The sequence below is a fragment of the Mauremys mutica genome, chromosome 9, assembly GCF_020497125.1.
Source record: "Mauremys mutica isolate MM-2020 ecotype Southern chromosome 9, ASM2049712v1, whole genome shotgun sequence".
In the NCBI taxonomy this organism is placed as follows: Eukaryota; Metazoa; Chordata; order Testudines; family Geoemydidae; genus Mauremys; species Mauremys mutica.
The window spans coordinates 6772571-6791935 of record NC_059080.1 but is presented as its reverse complement, the minus strand read 5'-3'; the positions used below and the strand labels follow the sequence as shown (position 1 = coordinate 6791935).

The 19365-nt window shown below is 42.6% G+C and overlaps 1 protein-coding gene across 5 annotated transcripts in view; it reads left to right on the top strand.

Annotated features, from left to right (window-relative positions):
- MCF2 (MCF.2 cell line derived transforming sequence) overlaps nucleotides 1-19365 on the top strand; it is an 89505-nt gene that overhangs the window by 41605 nt on the left and 28535 nt on the right. For all 5 annotated transcript variants that reach the window (XM_045031419.1, XM_045031418.1, XM_045031416.1 and 2 more), the window contains 8 exons: nucleotides 712-861; nucleotides 4002-4126; nucleotides 4681-4795; nucleotides 6082-6201; nucleotides 7405-7596; nucleotides 11340-11531; nucleotides 11676-11847; nucleotides 17889-17977. In XM_045031419.1, coding sequence (XP_044887354.1) covers nucleotides 712-861; nucleotides 4002-4126; nucleotides 4681-4795; nucleotides 6082-6201; nucleotides 7405-7596; nucleotides 11340-11531; nucleotides 11676-11847; nucleotides 17889-17977 — 1155 coding nt within the window. The remainder of the gene's footprint in view (nucleotides 1-711; nucleotides 862-4001; nucleotides 4127-4680; nucleotides 4796-6081; nucleotides 6202-7404; nucleotides 7597-11339; nucleotides 11532-11675; nucleotides 11848-17888; nucleotides 17978-19365) is intronic.

The following is a 19365-nucleotide window of genomic DNA, read 5'->3' as shown; positions in this document are numbered from 1 at the left end:
TTAAAAAGTGAGGCTGAGGAAAGGTTGAAAACTGGGGAAAAAATGAAAACACGTTGAACATTTCTGCTTGTTATGACATTCACAAGGGCGACTCAGCTTAGATTCATTGGATGGCTTAAAGTAGCAGTTCTCAAACTGGGGGTTGGGATCACAATGTGGATCGTGACCCCATTTTATGGAGTCACCAGGGCTGGCTTAGACTTGCTGGGGCTCAGAGCACAAGCCAAAGTCCAAGGGATTCAGCCCTGGGCACGAGGCTCAGGGTACGGGCCCGTTGGCTGGAACTGAACCAATGAGCTTTGGGTTTGACCCCTTCCCTATCAAGCCGGTGGGACTCGGGTAGGCTCAGGCTTCGGTCCTGCCCCCTGGGGTCATGTAGTAATTTTTGTTGTCAGACAGGGGTCAGAGTGCAATGAAGCGTGAGAAACCCTGGCTTAAATCTTACTCTCGTACAAGGATTAAAATACGTTAACTTCCCAGCTACTTTGAAGCAAATGGCAAAACTCCCACTGACTCTAATACGAGCAGGGTTTGAGCTGGGTTTTTCAAATGAGCTTTAAGGAATCAATTGCCCAACTCCCCTTGAATTTCAGTGAGTTGGGTGTGCCTAACTCCCTTAGGCTCATCTGAGCTTTGACCCTTAGTGCATTTTTTGATGAGCTCTTAGAATATCCTGACTACTAAGCTGATGAAATAATTGTCTTCCACCAGGCTATCGAGAGTTTTGCACTAACAGTGAAAGAAATTGCACAGATGTTACAATCTTTCGGCACAGAGCTGGCAGAAACAGAGCTACCAGATGACATGTATTCAATTGAGCGCATCCTGGCTTTGCGCACAGAAAAGTATTGTCAGCTCAAGGTATGCTACTCAGAAACTCAACTCTATGTCCTACTGCAAGGTAGGACTTCTGTGGTTTGATTGACTGTTTGTTCTCTCTCTCTCCATCCCTCTTCCCCCATATGCATGTTTCTATTATGACAGTTTAAAATAAAACATACCTATTTCTGTATGTTACATCTATATTTGCCTTTCACCCATTCAAACAATTGTCATGCCAACATCCAGCAAACTGTCTCTGCTGCTAGCTGCTTATTTGATAGCCATGTAGCTGTCAGAGCTCGAGAAACAAAGCAATTCTTGCCCATTCTTGAATGTGCATCATATTCTTCTCCTACAACGTGTCTTCCAGGGAAGAATTATGAAAGGCTTTGTCATCTCCAAGTGCAATGCTGCCCTCATGGATCTGCTTGTTAGGACCCACATCTGGCATATGCAGAGTGAACAGAATGCCAATCTCCCACTAACATCAATGGGAGTTTTGCACATATAAAGAGAGCAGAAAAGTGTGGTAGATTTGAAGAATAATTTTGCCCCAAAGCTCCATAGGTCTTATGAATGTAGTTGCATATTCACAGATACTATAGGACGAATTCTCTTCTCCTAGTGACTTCAGGGAGGGTCCATTGGTTTGAGAGGAGGCAGTGAATGCATAGGTGTAAATATATTGAGAGAATACACTATGTATTTTGTTACCCATGATGCGAGCTTTATCTTAATGTGAGCCCCCTTGTTTTACATAAATCAAATGAGAACGCGGAGCCAGTGCTCAGGGCAGGGGCAGCACGTGGAGCCCTGTGGCTTCCCCAGCCTAGGAGCCAGGCCTGCTGGCCGCTTCCAGGGTGCAGCACGGTGCCACGACAGGTAGGGATTAGCCTGCCTGCAGCACCGCCGGCTGGACTTTTAATGGCCCAGTTGGCAGCGCTGACCGGAGCGGCCAAGGTCCCTTTTTGACTGGGTCTTCGGGTCGAAAACTGGACACCTGGTCACCCTACTGTTGAACAACTGTGTCCCCTCGGCTCTCCAGCCTGAGATGCCTTTTATGCTGCTTTGCTTGTAAACAGCCACCCCTCCACCCAGCCTCTGATATGTAACCTGCTCCCAGCTATACATTATTGAGTGCCACTAGCTCTTCCCTCCACTGCCACAATGGAACGTTCTTTAAAGTTCTTCCATTCTTCCTCCCCAGACTTAGTTGTCATTGGCAAAGCACGAAAGCCTTCCTTTACTTTTTGGCAGAACTCTTCTTTTCTTGTTTCTTTAATATTTAAAGATATATTTTACTTATTTGAGATTATGATTAAAATATTAGATGCTTAAGCAAGGATTTTTGGTACAGCAGCCGCCAACCAAGCTGTTGTGTTTGATACTGCTGCATATGTGAGAGACTAGACTGGGTGTAGTTCTGACATCCTTCAGTTCAGAGATTCGGAGGCAGAAGGGACCACTGTGATCATCTAGCCTGACTTCCTGTATAACACAGGCCAGAGAACGTGCTCAAAAGAATTCCTAGAACAGATCTTTTAGAACAATATCCAATCTTGATAGAAAACTTGTTGTTGATGGAGAATCCACCATGACCCATGGCAAGTTGTTCCAATGGCTATTTACTCTCACCATTAAAATTTGTGCTTTAAGAGTAATTGGCCAAGTGCTCCTGTGGATTTAAACGCACAACCTACCTCCAGCACTGGAGGTAGACGCCTCAGACCAATGCCAACAACCTGCCTGCTAGATTGCTCATGCATTTAGTGGGGCTACTAATACACAGTGTAGGATTAGGTCCTGTATTTGCACTAGAGTGTAATGGGTTAATCCAATAAAGTTTGTATATTTTTTATATATAACATGCTATTTCATTCCTATGGCATTGTCTTTATAGAAAGCTCCCAATTAGAAATACACACAGTAGTAACCAAAATGCGCTCTGTGTATGTATACATAGGTGCATATAAATATATACAGCATAGGAAAATATTGCGGTATTTTTAGAAACTATGCCAGCTATGCATTGTCATTCATGTTCGATTTAACCTTTGTGCTTAGAAACAAATCCTTAGACAAGGAAGAAAGTGTCAGTTACAAATGTGCTAGTAAATATAGACGTAAGTGATGCCTGCTTTTTTTGTGGTGAAATCGAAAATAGCATGAGTTTTCGTTTGCATTTAAAATATTGAGCTGTTCCTTTAGATTAATCATTCAGTAGAAATCATCTGTTGTTTGTTTAAATGTCTCATTCATTAGTTTTAAAGGCTGTTGAGTTTTTGAACAAAATGTAGCCTAGTTGTGTGTGTGTGTTTTAAAGAACATGAAAGATTAAGCTAGATAAGAAAGTGTGCACAGATTGCAGTTATAATGATACAAGATTCTTGTATTGCTGTCATGGCAACTGAAAGATTGGGGCAGGAGATGGCTGCATACATAAGAACTATCACATACATTTGCACATTTGTGTAGCTGTGATACTGAACAGAAGCCAGTTGTAAAGGTAATGAGAAAAAGACAGAAGCTAATTAAGCAGACTAAGAAATTAACCCCTTTGATATACTGAAAGGGGAAAAATCATATTTAACACCTGTTCAGTTGCTTTTGATGCTACATCTTCCCATGTAATGGAATTGTCTGAAACAAAAGGAGACTTTAAGTCTCTGGAGAGCTAAACATGAGAGGGTAAAGGAGCAGCCATCTCTTGCCTAAAGCATACTGCGTAATTCCGCTTCCCTTCTGTGTTTCCTGGATTACTGACGTATCAAACATGGTCAGAACTTTTGTCCTAGGTGACATCCAATCAAGTGCCAATTGATACTAACACATTCCAACAGTTTGCACTTCTTGTGTTCTGATTGGCTGTTTGGTCCAACCCTCCACCTGCCTCTCCCTCATGGTCTCTTCAGCTCAATATCACTCCACACCTGCCCCTCTTACCCTCTTGCGCCTTGGCCTGGCCCCGCTCACCCTCCTTCCCTTCTATCGTGCTTTCCCATCCAACACTGGTAAAGCATTACTCCCCTGCAAGGTAGGTATAGTAGGTGCTAACACCCCCATTTTACAGATGGGGACACGGAGACCCAGAGAAATGAACTGACTGGCGCAAGCAGATCACTGTGGAGCCTGACAGTGTCTGAGAATAAACTAACCAGTAGTGTCCTACATTTATGCAGGGAGATATTACAGTAGTAACAAAAGAAGGAAACGTGCTGTTAAGTAGTTTAGAAGAGCCCGATGCCAACGAACGTAGTCAGAAACAACACCGCGACAGACCTGGAGACTGGGAAACTGTGAATCGGTGAGTGCAATGTGCTACTTGTTTTATTTGGAATGGGAACTCTCAAGATAGTCGGACTAAAATAAGACTTTAAATGTATTAAGCAATGCATGTACTTTCCATGGCAGCCATGGTCAATACAGGGAAAGATACAATGATACCATCATGGGTTCTGTTCCTGTCTGTACCAGTGACTTGCTTTTGCAAGTGATTTAACCTTGCTGTGATTCTGTTTCCCCATCGTAAAATGGAAGGAAGGGGCTTAGCATCCTCAGTGGCAAGTCCCTTAGACATCATAAATTAGAAAGATAAAATAGAAGCAGTTTTATACCTACCTCACATGGATATTGTGAGCCTTAACAATGTTTGTAAGATTCTTTTGAGATCTGCATGCAGTCATTTAGATACACATCTAATGAGTTATCATCAGAGATGGGCCCTGAACTGAAAGCCCAGATTCAAAACACCACAAAGTAGAATGGACTCTGGGTCAGAACTTTGCCGTGTGGTCCCATCTCCCATAGTCCTGTATTGGCCAACTCTTTTTTGTCTCATCCTTTTTCATTCTTGTTCAGGTTACTTGGTCAGTTGCATGAGATGGAAACTGCTTTTGATGGCTTCTGGGAAAAACATCAACTAAAAATGGAGCAGTATTTACAACTGTGGAAGTTTGAGCAAAGTTTTCAAGAGGTATGGGGAGACTGATCCTTCCCCCCACACAAATGCGAGTTCTGAAAAGAGATTTCAAGCACTATACTATTGTCCTGTCAGGCACAGCCAGGGTTGCTGCCTTCCAGTCAAAATAAATGGAAAGAAGCCATTGTAATCAGGCGGCTGAAACAATGACAGTAACACCCAAAACAACAAGCACATGGCAATGCTGAGTAGAAGCTGAATCCTGTAACCCAAGGGTTTTAAAATGCAGGGACTGGGGCTTTGATTGGTAGGAATGTTTTGTGTGTGTGTGTGTGTGTGCGCGCGTGCAAGCACCAGAGAGAGAGAGACTGGGAGAGAGCCTGGACAAGCCTAGAACCCAGAAGAAGCCAGAGAGGGGGCTTCTGGGTCCTGTGCTGGCTGAAGAGAACTGGAGCTGTAAGCAAAGAAAATATCTCCTTTCGGTTTTAGTTCCTCCTGCATTCGGAGAAATAGGGTTTTGTACATCCCTTGTAAATAAACAAGACGGCATCACAGAAAATTCCAGACTCTGGTCAATTCTGTCTCCAAACTGGAACACTCTCAGGGCTCTAAACTTTGCCGCTTGAAGCAAAAAGGGATGATCGTGTATAATACCTAGGCCACGCTCCTGAGCGACCTAATCTCCTGTGTAGCTAGTGTTATGTTGGCAGGAGAGTTTCTCCCACTGACATATCTACCGCCTCTCGGGGAGGTGGGTTAATTATGCCAATGGGAGAAGCTCCCCCATCGGTGATGGAGCATCTTCCCTTGGTGCAGCTGTGCCGATTCAGCGTCTTAGGCCTGATCTACACTGGGTGGGGTTTGAACTAAGGTACGCAAGTTCAGCTATGCAAATAGCGTAGCTGAACTCGAAGTACCTTAGTTCGAAGTACTTACCCATCCTCACGGCGCGGGTTCGAAGTCCGCGGCTCCCCCGTCGACTCCGCCACCGACGTTCGCGGTGGTGGAGTTCCGGAGTCGACGGGAGCGCGTTCGGAGTTCGATATATCGCGTCTAGATGAGACATGATATATCGAACTCCGAGAAGTCGATCGCTACCCGTCGATCCGGGCGGGTAGTATGGACGTACCCTTAGGTGTAGACTTGCCATTAGATAGACTTAACTTATGATTTCCAGGCTTTGGGATGGTTTTTTTTTTTGTTTTTTTAGCGCTAATGTTCTTGCAGTTTGAGATGTCTCACTTAGCAACCTTAACTATAACGGGATGCGCTTTTGGCTTGAGACTAATTTTGTGCTTATAACTTGTATCCTTTTGCAATTGTTATCTTCTTATTTTTAGCTCCAGAGTGCCATTGAATTTTTAATGGGCCAGCAAGCAGAACTGCCTGATACTGGAGATAGTGTGGCTCAAGTGAAACAAAGGCTCAAAGACTTGGGTAATATAGATGGAATGGCTCAGGTGAGATAATCTTTCAAATGCTAGGTGTACCAATGAAACACTATAGGTGCTTTCTGAGAGCTCCAGAACTACCTCTCTGAAATGGCCTGACTTTCTTGTAACTCATCAGTAGGTGGCTACAAGCAGGTGTTGATTTCACTAGTCTTCCACCTCTGTGGAACTTCATTCAGAGCACATTGAAAACCCTAGGGCAAAGAATTTGGTTCTCCTAGACAAAAATCACTGAACCACCACAAAATCTAGCACAGATAAATCTGTCCATAGAGAAGACCAGGGGGCTGCAGATCTGGAAGAAGAGTTATTTATTTAATAAATGCCATTATTTGGTAACCCATGTTCCATAGGTGCTCACTTACCAGTGAAGAGGCAAGACAAGTCCCCGGCTTAAAGTGTTGGCCATCTAAGTGGGCAAATATAGGCGAAGAGTAGGAAATGTTACTAAAAGGAGAGGGATGGGAGGGGTGGAGTTTTCTGGGAGTCTTGCCGACTGCATGCTTTTTGTACAGCGATATATAATGTGTGTGATCGGCTTGCATGGCGATGTACATATATGTAGGGTGGGATTTTCAAAGGTGTGTAAGAGAAGTGGGTGCCTAACTCTCAGTTAATACGACTGTGTGGAAAGACCTAGGGCTTGTGGGCTGTTTGAAAGAAGGGATGTTCTTCAGCTGAAGCTTGAAGGAATAAAATGAGTCGTGACAGACAGGGAATGTTGGGGAAGGGGTCCCTGGGTAGAGCCCACATGGGAGACGGCAGAACAGTCGCGTTGGCATAGCTGCCAAGCTTGACGATGAACAAGGTGGTTAATTCTTCCTCCCACATTATTGTCCGGAGAACAAGCCAAAGCTGACTGTTAACGACTTTTGAGGGCAATATTTCTGGAAATGATGGAACCAATATCCTAGGCAGCTCCGGCCATGCACTCGTAGGCCAGCCAGGTTGTGGTGGTGATTGTTGCTTTTCCTTTCCAATGGTACCAACACATTAAAAGCGGCCCATCCCCAGTTGCGGGTGCTCTGTTTTCAATGGTGGATGCTGCATGCTGAACCTCTTTTACCTCTTTCAACTGGTATGGATTTGGTAGGTGAAATCAGATGAAATTGTTAGGTACAAGTTATTACTGAGAAATGTTTCCATGTTTCATCTTGATGGCATGATCCAAACAAGTGTGTAATCCCCTCTGTTGCTTTGTCTTTATGAAAGGACCTGGTAGGGAAAGCCCAGGTGGTGATATTACATGGGCACCAGCTAGCAGCAAATCATCATTATGCGCTCAGCTTAATCTGCCAGCAGTGCAATGAGCTGCGGCACCATTCTGATGTCCTGTCGGAGGAGATCAAGAGGAAGCACATACGCCTCCGGATGACCTTAGATCTGCACACCCGCCTGCAGCAGGTAACAGTCAGAACTATGATGCACTGGGAAGTGGCTGTTTAACCTCTCTGTGTGGATCTCCTGCAGACCGGACAGCCTAGCTGCAAGTATCCTGCTTGCAATGCACGTCTTGCAGTGATGATATTCTGCTTCTAGAGCTCGCACAGGGACAGTGTGCCTCTTTGTCCTCCTCTAGTGGCTGTGTCACACAAGGTGTTAACACATCCGCTACCATGGTTAGCTCAGGCCGATGGTTTTAGGGTTGAAGGTCCCAGGTTCATGCCCTGTGGTACACCCAAGTGGGTCTGGTTGTACTTAAGTCTCCTCTGTGGCAGCCCCCTCGAATCGTTCCCCATGTGATCTCCACATGTGGTGCTTAGTGTTCTTTCTGATGGTCCATGTCGCGCTGTCTGGAGTGGCTCACGAGTGAGAATACCAACCTCAGGGCAGACTGTTAGGAAGCAAGGTACAAACCCCCAAGTTGTTGTGAGTTCATCAACCCAGTAACAAGTGTAAATTCCTCAGGCACTGTGCGGCCTTAACATGGAGTCATAGACTGTCCCCTTGTGCCTTCCAATCTATCTTGTCTCCCAGGCAAGCTTGACTCTGTGATATGTGGTCACTTTACACCAAAATCACAAGATATTCTGGTTACCCGCAGTCCCAAAGGACCAGTCACTTACCCCAGGCTGATTTGCACTTAGATCTCACACCAGAGCCAATGCTTGTAGCCAGTCTTATAGTAAAGTAGGGATATATTAACTAAAGGAAAGAAATGAGAATTATTTACAAGGTTAAAGCAGGTAAGCACGCACACACAAATGAGTTAATTGGGTTTCCAAAGGTAATAACAACTTCTAAAGTAAGCAGACTCTATATCCTTTAGGGCTAACCCAAGCTAAACAATTGAGGACTCCTTGCATATGCATAGAAATCCTTGCTTCTCAGAGTTCAAGCAGCAAAGGAATTTTTATTCCCTTCCCCCAGCGTTCAAGCTGTGATGGGATGAGGCCTTGGGCACCTCTCCTCTTCAGGGATGTGGGGGAAGCAAACTATTAAGTCTTTGTTCCACAATGGCCCACTGGATTGAATAGTCTCTCCTGATGGGCAGGAGATAGCACCCTCTTGTGATAAACGCAGATTTCACACTGGGTAATGCTTCTCCCCTGACTCTGGGGGTTTACGGTCTTAGCAAACATTTTTATAGTTACACAACATTACCTTATAACATGGGATACAGAGATTTTAAGTAGGATTAATACATGCAGCATCCTACACTCATGCCATAAATTCTGAACTCATTCTTATAACACTAATACCTGTTTTAACTGTTCTAGCCCACAGGTAAGCCAGACTGGTTTCCAGCTCTGTATTTTTCAGTGTTCAGTGAGTCCTGGGGCCTTGGCATGAGCTGGCACCTGGTCTGCCAGCATCGCAGTCTATTTACCTGTAGAGCAAACTATGAATCTAGTTGTTGTCAGAGGAAAGGAAACTGGTGATCTCATGTTTTTGTACATCCATCACCCAGAATCCAGAGAACCAAAACAGTTATAGTGCTTCACAGGAATTGCTAGATTTCCACATCCACAAATACTACAAAGTCCCACCTCTCCCTCTCCAAACACCCGCACAAACAGATTGGCCCTGAAGTGTGCGTAAACACCAAGAAACCTGGGCCTTTCCCCACCAAAATGGGGGAATTCACGTTAACTCCCAGATACTGCCTTAAGCCTTTTTCCTCCTTAAGAAGTTCCATACAATCCTCCAATAGTCTGCAAACATTTGCATTTTCAATAGAGCGGACCCCAAAGGCAGTAAACTTGATTCAATAAGGTTTAATGTCATTCCATAAAGTTTGTCCAGGATATTGTTATATCCGTCACAGCGGCCTTCCTTGATACTGTTTCTTTGTGATCGGTCAACAGTAGCTAGTGTCCCAGAGCTCAAACAGTCCTCCCAGACTCCAGTAACAAAAGGTGGGCGCACATCCTCAGTTAAATGGGCAGACACAGTCCTCAACCTACGAATATCCCCTCACTCAAATCCAGATTGAAATGCAGCTAACATCTGTGCCAACGTCAATACCAAATTCTGGATGGGGCATTTGACAGCATTGGCAGGATCAGATGAGAGAGAGGGAGAGAGATACAGAATTGGGTGTCATCTGCATACTGAAAAAAATGTAGCCTTTGCTTCCTCGCTAACCGTTGCAATGGCTTCAAAGTCGTGTTGAAGAAGAAGGAGACAAGATACAATTCAGTGGAACCACCACCTAAGTGCGCCTTGGGACAGCAGTTGCCCAAAATTGCTCTCTCTAGGGTCCCTGAGAAATAAGAATGGTGCCAAAAGTCACCCCATTTATTCTTGCGAGGGTTCTGTGGCCATAAAATTGAGTTAGTTCAAGTGGCCAGCATCAGAGAAGCAATGTCATGTGACATAACAGTCTTGTTGGTACTCATGCTCGTATTAGTGATGCAACCTAACATGTTAGCTTTCCTCTTTGAGGCTTTGACCCACCGCAATAGAGAGAACCCTTGATGAAATACCCCAGCTCGCTCATGCGCGCTCTCTCTCTCTCTCTCTCTCTCAGTAATTTGAGGAGAAGCAGCATAATTGATTATAAAATAAGATGACGGTTTGGTGGGTAAATAAAACTTCCATTTGCTTGCATGCAAAATGGAGTCCTGTAGCTACAATGTTCGTTAATATCTTAATTAGTATTGAAGTTTCAGAGATAATCATGGCAATTAGGCTAGAAGACGCAACTGAAATGAATTTGAGTCAGTGAAGAAGCAAACTTGTGACTATCCATTTCTGTCTCAATATCTGTCACATTTTTCATCAAGGGAACCTGTTTTCTCCATCCACTCCACTTCAGTATAGCACTAACCTGACTGGGCACAGGATTATACAGGAACATAGGCATTTCCAGATCAGACCAGTGGCCCATCTAGTCCAGTATCTTGTCTGAGACAGCGGCCAGTACTAGATTCCTCAGAGAAAGGGGCATGAAGTCGGTAGCTGTGGAATAACTTGCCCAAAACAAAAGTTTCTAGCTAATCCCTCAGTTAGAGGTTGGCTTCTGCTTATTAAAGTAATTCTGGATCATCTCGTTGACTATATAGAAGTCTGATCCTTTTAAAAATCCTATTCTGTTCTTGGTCATTGCAATATCATGTTGTGGCAATGAGTTCCACAGTTTAATTATGGTAATTGAGTGGCATGCTTATAACTTTCAGATGTTTATTTATATAATATTATAGGTATAAAACTGTAAACTACTGGTATTAAGTACCCTGTTATTAAAATATGGACACAATGATGTCAGCTATTCATCACAACCCCAAACTCTGTCAAGCCCAACTAGTCAGTCACTAAGCACATTAATGGCTGATCTTGTTCATTTTGCCACATTTCCTTTCAGAGCAAGATAAATAATATGGGAGGAGTTATGTGCCAAATTCTACTTTTATGTCAGTAGCGTACCAGTGATTTTGCACCAGTGTAGCTGAGAGCAGAATTTGGCTGGCAATGTTAGCCATTCTCCAGAAATTTAAGGCCCTACTTCCCTATTATCAGAATGCAAGAAAGTTGACTGAACTTCTCATAAAGCTAATTAGCTTTCTGGTTTTCTCCAAATTAAAAAGTAGATTAAGTGAATGCTAAATTCATGGGTGATAAATATTTTTCATTTATGCGTTGGTTAACTGGTGCTTTCAGCTCACTGATCTGTTTACTCCTCATTTGCATTACACTTTTCTCAGGCCCTCGAGTGCTGTGATGAAGGGGCTAATCTTCTAGCTAATCAGCCAATGGATAAATGCCAGTCTAAAGAAGGTGCTCAGAAAGCTCTTCAGGATATAGACAAATTTCTTGCAAGTTCTTTGCCGTACTTAAGCTATGATCCACAAGTCCTGTGCTATGACTTCGAATCTGTTTTAACACCTGAAATAAAGGTAAGATACCAAACTGTCCTCTTTTTAAAATAATAATAATACAGTTACAACACAGTTGCAATATCACCAGCCTTTGTATTGTCTTTGTATAGTGACAAATAATAATAGTAATTTGCTTACCGTTGTCTTATTCGCTCTCCGCAGGGCCAGATACAGGCAGTCTGGATCAAGCTTGAAAACGTTCGAAGTATGTTTGAGAATCAGCAGACTTGTTTCAAGAAGCTTGTGGATAAACAAGTGCGGCCTGTTCAATTAGTAGCCCCTCGATCAGAAAACCCACCAAGATCAAAATCTCCTTTATTCTCTCCCAAACACGGTAAAAGTTTCTGCCATCTTAAAACGTTCAGCTTTAATTTTGCTCTGAGCTGTGAAAGACTAAGTCTAAGTGTAGTTTTGAGAAGTAAACTAGAATTTATGGGCTGATGTAAAACTACTATATCAGTGTTAAATGCTTAGGAGATTACCACCTCTCAAGTTTTGGGCTCGAGTCTCCGATTAATGGGTAAGTATCGTATTATTTGGAAGTCTCCCATGTGGTGCATAGATGGGACAAAGATCCCTGTCGTATTTAAGTTTATGTTGGCCTCTGCTACTGTATGGAATGTTTTATCTTCATAAGCACAATGTAGTTATAAGTAGAGCTGTGAGTTATTGAAAATTCTTGAGCTCTTTGAAGTTTTGGGGCCTTCAAGTTTCTTACAGTTTTTATTGCAGTTGTGAAAAAGGTTGCATGAGAATGGATGCAATATTTTCTCCACTGTCTATGTAGACAAGCCAATGCCGTTTTTCTACATTCAGTTTTTGAGGCTCAAGCTGGTTTGGCTGGGATTGGTTGCATGGTATTTATCCCGAAAGACACAGCGCACACGTCCCCCGCACTGTCCCACCAGACAGCCGGCCATGCTAAATTCTAAGTGAAAGTAGGGTTACATGGGAAAAGGACAAGAACCTATTAAAATGTATGAATGTATTTATTTTCTATATCAAGAAGTCCTCAGTTAGCAATCTCATCCATATACGTAGAGCCGCAGCTGACACAGATTTTGGCTGACATTTTGCAGGAGCCTAAGGAAATTAGTCACTCAGATCCCACTGAAATTGAAAGGGAGTCGGGCGCTTAACGTCCTTATTAGACTCACTTAAAAACTCCCCTCTTAAGCCCTTATTATGAAATAACAAATGTTCCAAAAACTAAACTAAAAAGCCAAATCCTGGGAAATAAAGGTCCATAGATGTTCTGCCCAGAACAGTATTTGGCCTGATGTTCGTTTAAATGTTGAAATTAAACTTTTTTCCTTAACGAGTATTTATATACCAGTATAAACAAGTTGTCCAAGGTAACATTCAGTGGTTTGACTATGTAAGGCAATTAATTTATGATCTCCATGAGGATCATTTTTCTTAGCATATGCACAACATGCCTCAGGATTCATCACTGAATTTGGTCCGCTGGTTGGATCATTAGCTTTCCCCGGCCCAGGCTGTTTAATGACGGGGAGGGTGACGTGAACGCTGATCCATGATAGTTAATTATTCATTATGATATTAGGTATGTTATGGCAGTGCCTTAGAGCCCTCAGCTGAGATCAGGACCCAGTTGGACTAGGCTCTATACATGCACATGTTAAGAAATGCTCCCCACTCTGGAGAGTTTATACAGTAAATAAACAAGGCGGGCAAAGATGGGAGAGGAAACACAGTAAGAGAGAGGCGAAGTGACGTGCCCAAGGTCACAAACACGTCCGCGTTGAGAAAAGCCCCAAGTCTCCTGACCCCTATCCAGTCCCTGTTCAAGCATTTCCTCTGAAGCGTCACTCATCAGCGGTGTTGTCATGGCTTTTTAAAATCAAAGCATTCTGGCTATTTCGGAACGTTTCGTCGTTGGCATTTCAGAAACAGAAAAGGGTTAAAGAGAGAACTTTGCCTTAAAGATTAGGGCAAATTGTGTGACCTGTTGCTGTCTGTGATGTTTTGGGATCATCCACACCAGTAAGGGATTCTGTCACCGCCTGTCTGGTAACCTTGGGTACTTTAATGCTGTTCTGCTGTGGTTCCCAGCGCTGACATCAGGAGCCAGCCCATAACCATAAAGCTCTCATCCTGGCTTCCACCAGCCTCCTTAGTCCTGGCAGCGTGACCCCAATGGCCCTTTCAGTTCCAAGTCTCCCCAAATCCATCATCCTGAGTTCCTAATGACCAGACACGTAGACTTTTCCTCTCTGGTTGGTCACCCATGAAGGTGTGAAACCAGTCCGCTTGCTTTGGCACACAGACTCCACACAGTTTGCACACCAGGGACCTGCTTGGGGTAAAAATAAACAAGAAGTTTATTTAATAGAAAAAAATCACGGGTTCGAAGATGAAGTAGCAAGGGAAGCAAACACATACAAGCTACACGGACAATAAACATAAAGATGCATCTTCAGGATGTACCCTTTCAAATGGGAGAAAAATCCTTTTTCTATTGACTTTGAACTGTTTCTCAGCAAACTCCCTAACTGTAGGGGGATCCAGGATTCATAGACAGCTTCCCACTTCGATGTTGTGCCTCAGTTTCTGAATAGGTTTCACTTCTAACCTCTTCCCCTTTAAAAAGGATTTTCAGGGTTGTTTTTTTTCCTTCAGTCACTGTGTATGGTAACACCCATAGTTTCATGGGTTTTTTTATATATATCTTCCTACTGTATTTTTTATATATATCTTCCTACTGTATTCTCCACTGCATGCATCCATACACACTATAACGAGAGTGATCAGTTGGGGTGAGCTGTTACCAGCAGGAAAGGAAAAAAGGCTTTTTGTAGTGGTAACCAAGATGCCCCATTTCTAGCAGTTGACAAGAAGGTGTGAGGAACCGTAGGGAGGAAAAATAAACATGGGGAAATAGTTTTACTTTGTGTATGACCCATCGGTTCCTCACACCTACTGTATTTTCCACTGCATGCATCCGATGAAGTGGGCTGTAGCCCACGAAAGCTTATGCTGAAATAAATGTGTTAGTCTCTAAGGTGCCACAAGTACTCCTGTTCTCTTTGAGGATACAGACTAACACGGCTGCTACTTTGAAACCAGTAATTTCTACGTTTTTCATTTTGAAAAACATGAGTATAAATACGCAGGCTCGATTGCTGGAGAATGATTTCCCCTCCCCCCATAAATTCAGTAAAAGGGACCCAGTGTTTAAAATACTTTTCTTGCACCTTCATTGCCCCATTTTTAAATTGCAACACAATATTACCATTGGAGAATATTTTTTCTTCCAGTGACTTGCGACAGAACATCTGTGTTCAGTCAATGTCATTTGTTTTTAAATATCATCACTGATCTTCTACTTCAGTGGAAGTCTCAACAGTGAGACAGGTCCTTTGGTCAACCATACTTACTAATGGCTCTAATGTTAACTTCTTTGATGCTTCAAATGTGCATTCCCCACCTTCTCTCCAGCAGTCACCCTTTGCGGTTGAAGACTTTTTCAATCTAACTGGTATATAAGGCATCACTGGAATAGTAATTTCTAATTATTTTATTTTGTAACAGCACATTTTGAAGATGAGAAGCCTTCTCTCCATATCTGTTTCCATTCCTCTGCATCAATTTTTCTCCCTACATCTTTTGCTCATTGCTTCACAAAAGGTGGTTCTTTTGTATAAATACTATTCAAAATTTTAAATAACCTAGTTCCAGTTCCTTTTTGCACTCTCATCTGCAGCAATACGTTTTCCCTATTGAAAAGAATCTTTCATTAATGTTGCTTTATTTTTGCCTGTGCTGACTTATTCTTTGATTTTTAACTAGTGTGAAGATTACAAGTCTTAGGAATTTTTATTTTAATTTGTCTCAAAATTGCGTACAGTCCTTCTTATAACAAGTCACACAATGCTCAAATACCTGCTTTCCCCCAAACATCAAAATTTCCTCTTATTAGTGAGAGACTCTGTATGAAATGATGATTTTATTGGTCATTATGAATTATTTGTATTCAGTATTCTGGTGAGATTGAGGCCCCATTGTGACGTGCACTGTATGCATGCATAGTAAGAGAGAGGCCTTGTCCCAAACAGCTTCCAATCTAAATGGCCAAAGGGTTGGGAAAAGGGCAGTATTATCTTCCTCATTTTGTTTTCGAGGAAAGGAGCACAGAGGGTATGTCTACACAGTGTTTTTGGAGCGAGCAGGAGCGTGCTTGCAGCCTGGGTCAACAGACTAAGCTAGCAGGGCTCATGCTAGTGCTCTAAAAAGAGCTGTGGGGACAGTGCTTTCAAGTTGAGACTTTGGTTGGAGCTCAGGCTGTGAAACCCACTCCCCGCCCTAGGTTTCAGAGCTTGAACTCCTGCCTGAGCTGCAACTTCAAAGCGCTATCTAGACACCTGTTTTTAGAGCACACCAAAGCTGTCAACCCAGGCTGGGAGGTTGGCTTCTGCTCGCTCCAAAATGTGGTGTAGACCTAGCCAGAGAGGTTTTAGTGTCTCTCCCAATGACAGAGAGTCAATGGGAATGGAGTCCATATCTCCTGTGACCACATATCTTCCTGTCATACTGGTGATAGATGAGATAGAAAATGATTCCGTTCCTTTGAGACAATAACTCCATCATTTTAGATTGACTTTAATAGTAGAAGCCTTGGTAGCACTGTGCCCCACTCTGAGAGAGCTTGAGGGCAGGGTGGCCAGCGGCATGGGTGGGGCAGAGATGTAGCTTTCTGTGGCGCTCTCCTTTTGTCTATTTCGCTCAGAATGTGGGCAGTAGATAATGCAGCTCAGAGTTTCAATACCTTTGTCTGGGGTCCTTCTCTGGCTGCTACTCTGCAGGCTTGGTGGGATCCAGCCTGTAGTAATGCAGCTTCTGCTGCAAGGGGGAAATGGGACGGCAGTAGAGTCTGGAGTTATCCATTAGCCTAGCTCATATCTCATTGCAGAAGAGAATGCTGTTACTTTCTGCATTGGATCCCAAGGGCTGGGAGGCAACATAACATCGAAAATCCACTGCTCCTAAGTCCCTTCCACCACAGATGCTGTTTCAAATGGAATCTTCCCTTCCTCCTATGTCTTCTTGCCAATGAGACGGGGAGAGTTGGTCCTTGGTCACTTTTAATTGCTCTGATATGGTGAGATAATATAAATGGAAGTAAACTCGCTTGGGTCCTGTCTCTCTCCCTCATCTCTTTCCATTTGAATATTCTTCTGATGACATAAATAGCACACAGGCCCTCCATCCTTCCAAATGTGATTCAATTCCAGTTTTTTCTATTGCCATTTTGAGGAATCTCTGTTCAACCCTATCAAATGCTTTAATGATGCTAAAACACAAAGGGTGAAATCCTGTCTCCACTGAAGTTAATGGGAGTTTTACCTTGACTTGGGGGATCCAGGACTTCATCCTAGAACTTTGAATCAGTCCTAATAGAGATGAGTAAGGCTCCCTACATTAGCTACAGGCTGTCTTCCTTATAAAAAGCATGTCTAACATCTCTCTCACAAAGCCTATGGAAGTAAATGGAAAGACTTGGTGTGTGTGTTTTTTTTTTAATAATCAAGAAAAATAGCAATACCTTAGCCGGCCATTTATCCTTGTGGTTTAAAAACATTATAGGTCTATAGGCATCATATCATGAAAGATTTCCCCCAGGTTTGAGGATGGCCAACATAATAGAGTCTGGAGCTGTCCATTGACTCTGCTCATATCAAAGGAACAGGTCCTGTTTGATTGAAGTACCAGTCGTGTCAATTGATGGAGCCAGGAATCTCTTTTTAAAGATTTTGTAAGACTCAGCAGGACAACTGTCTGGCATCCTTCATGTTATTCATCTTCAAACTTATCTCTTTGGACAAAGTTGTCTGATTCTTGGTTATAACCGAACATTGTGGGTCAGTGCTACAGCTGGTGTGAATCAACATAGCTTCATTGGAGACAATGGAGCCAACTTACAGCAGATGAGCCTCAGACCCTATTGTTGTAAATAGGGCTTTTGTAATATAATCACAGTAGGTGGTATTGCTTCAGACAGGTTATTAGAGAGGTATAGCTCCTTATAATTTACACAGGCTTCACTGATTTTATTCGTTTGAGTTACAATATCCCCTACTTGGAGAGATGTTTCTTTGTACCCAATGAGCTTTTATTTTATGTCCTAATAATCTATTGCTTTTATTCCACTTTTCATAACAAAATTGTTTGATATGTCTAAGGTATTTTTTTTTCAATTAGGAGTGTATTCAGTTTGCCTTAGCTTTAATTAACTGATTATACACTCTCTGGACCATTTATGTTTATGCAGGTGATCTAATTTTTTAATCTCTTCCTGCAATGCTTCCTTGGTTACAGTTATACATTGTGTAATTGTGCATTCTTCTATCTAAGGCATGGATTTTAATTCCAGTTTAAAGTTTTCATTTGACATCTCTCTCCCTGGGAAGAAAACGTCAAGAAAATCTCACAACTCTCGTAAGGTAAAAATTGTTAGTGAACCTTGAATGGGTTTTACATGGCAAGATCTGAAATCATATTTTTCCAGGGATTGATAGAACTTAGATTCTGGGTTTTTTGGGTGAGATGTCTTGCATCCTTTTTACTCACACCCTGATTGACTTCAGTGGGACTATTCATACTTAAAAGTTAAGTACATGCGGAAGAGTTTTCCTGGATTGGGGCCAAAATCACTTTTCTTTATCGATTTCCTGTTTTAGACCTGGTATAACAATGACATCAATCAGGAATCTTCAATGCTTTGAAGACTAGAAACAAAATTATAACCCCTCCTGCTCCCCAATATCAATAGTGGAGACTGTTTTAAAAGTTGGAAAAAATAACATAATTTGGATCTTTCTTTTTAATTCTGCAATCGGTTTTATCCGAGAAGGATGCATAAAGCACACCTGTCAAGGATTTGGGGTTTTAAATAATTTAACATTTGTAGGTTTGAAGCCTGTTGCTTGTGTCCTTATCAGAAAGCTAATATAAAAGAGAGAGAGAGCGAAATAAACTAATGGAGTTTCTTGTTTTGCTTAACAGCAGAAATAATATTGAAATAAATAAGTTAGGTATTTATTACCAGTATACAACATACTGTTGCAATTCTTATTTCATTTGGCACTTGTAATTCTAGCTACTATGTAATTATTACTTTAATATGTAGTCTGTTTATGTAGCTAGAAATTTATCTGATTATCTGTGGCCTTTGCACATATATGGTACCTAATAAATGTTGTACAATTGTATTACAATATCCTGATTATTTACCTGTATTTATCTAAATTACTCATGAAATAGGAAATTCAAGATTAGTCACCACTAAGGCCTCAATTCAGCAAAGCGCTTAAGCATGTGCCCAAGTCCCTTTAAAGTTAAGCACAGTCAGGCCACCACAGTGACTCTGAAATTCTCTCATAACGCCTTTATGTATTTATCTGTAGACTATGAAACTGAGCATTATTATTTGTATTATCATAGAACCTAGGACACAGAACAAAAAGACAACCCCATTTCCAAAAAGCTTGTAACCGATATTTTTAGACAGTAACCTAGCCAAGGAATTTCTGGGAGAAAGTTTGACAGCTCCTCACGCAGTGTGTCATTTTAAATTTTAGCTCTCGTATACTGCAAGGAAGTTCCGCGGTTCCAGGGCTGCCCAGAGCGGGGGCGGGGGGGGGAGTGGGGCAATTTCCCCAGGCCCTGGGCCCCACAGGGGCCCCCACGAGAATATAGTATTCTATAGTATTGCAACTTTTTTTTATGGAAGGGGCCCCCAAAATGGCTTTGCCCCAGGCCCCCCTGAATCCTCTGGGCAGCCCTGCACGGTTCAGCATATCTTATCCAGGACATCTTCCCCAGCTGGTTC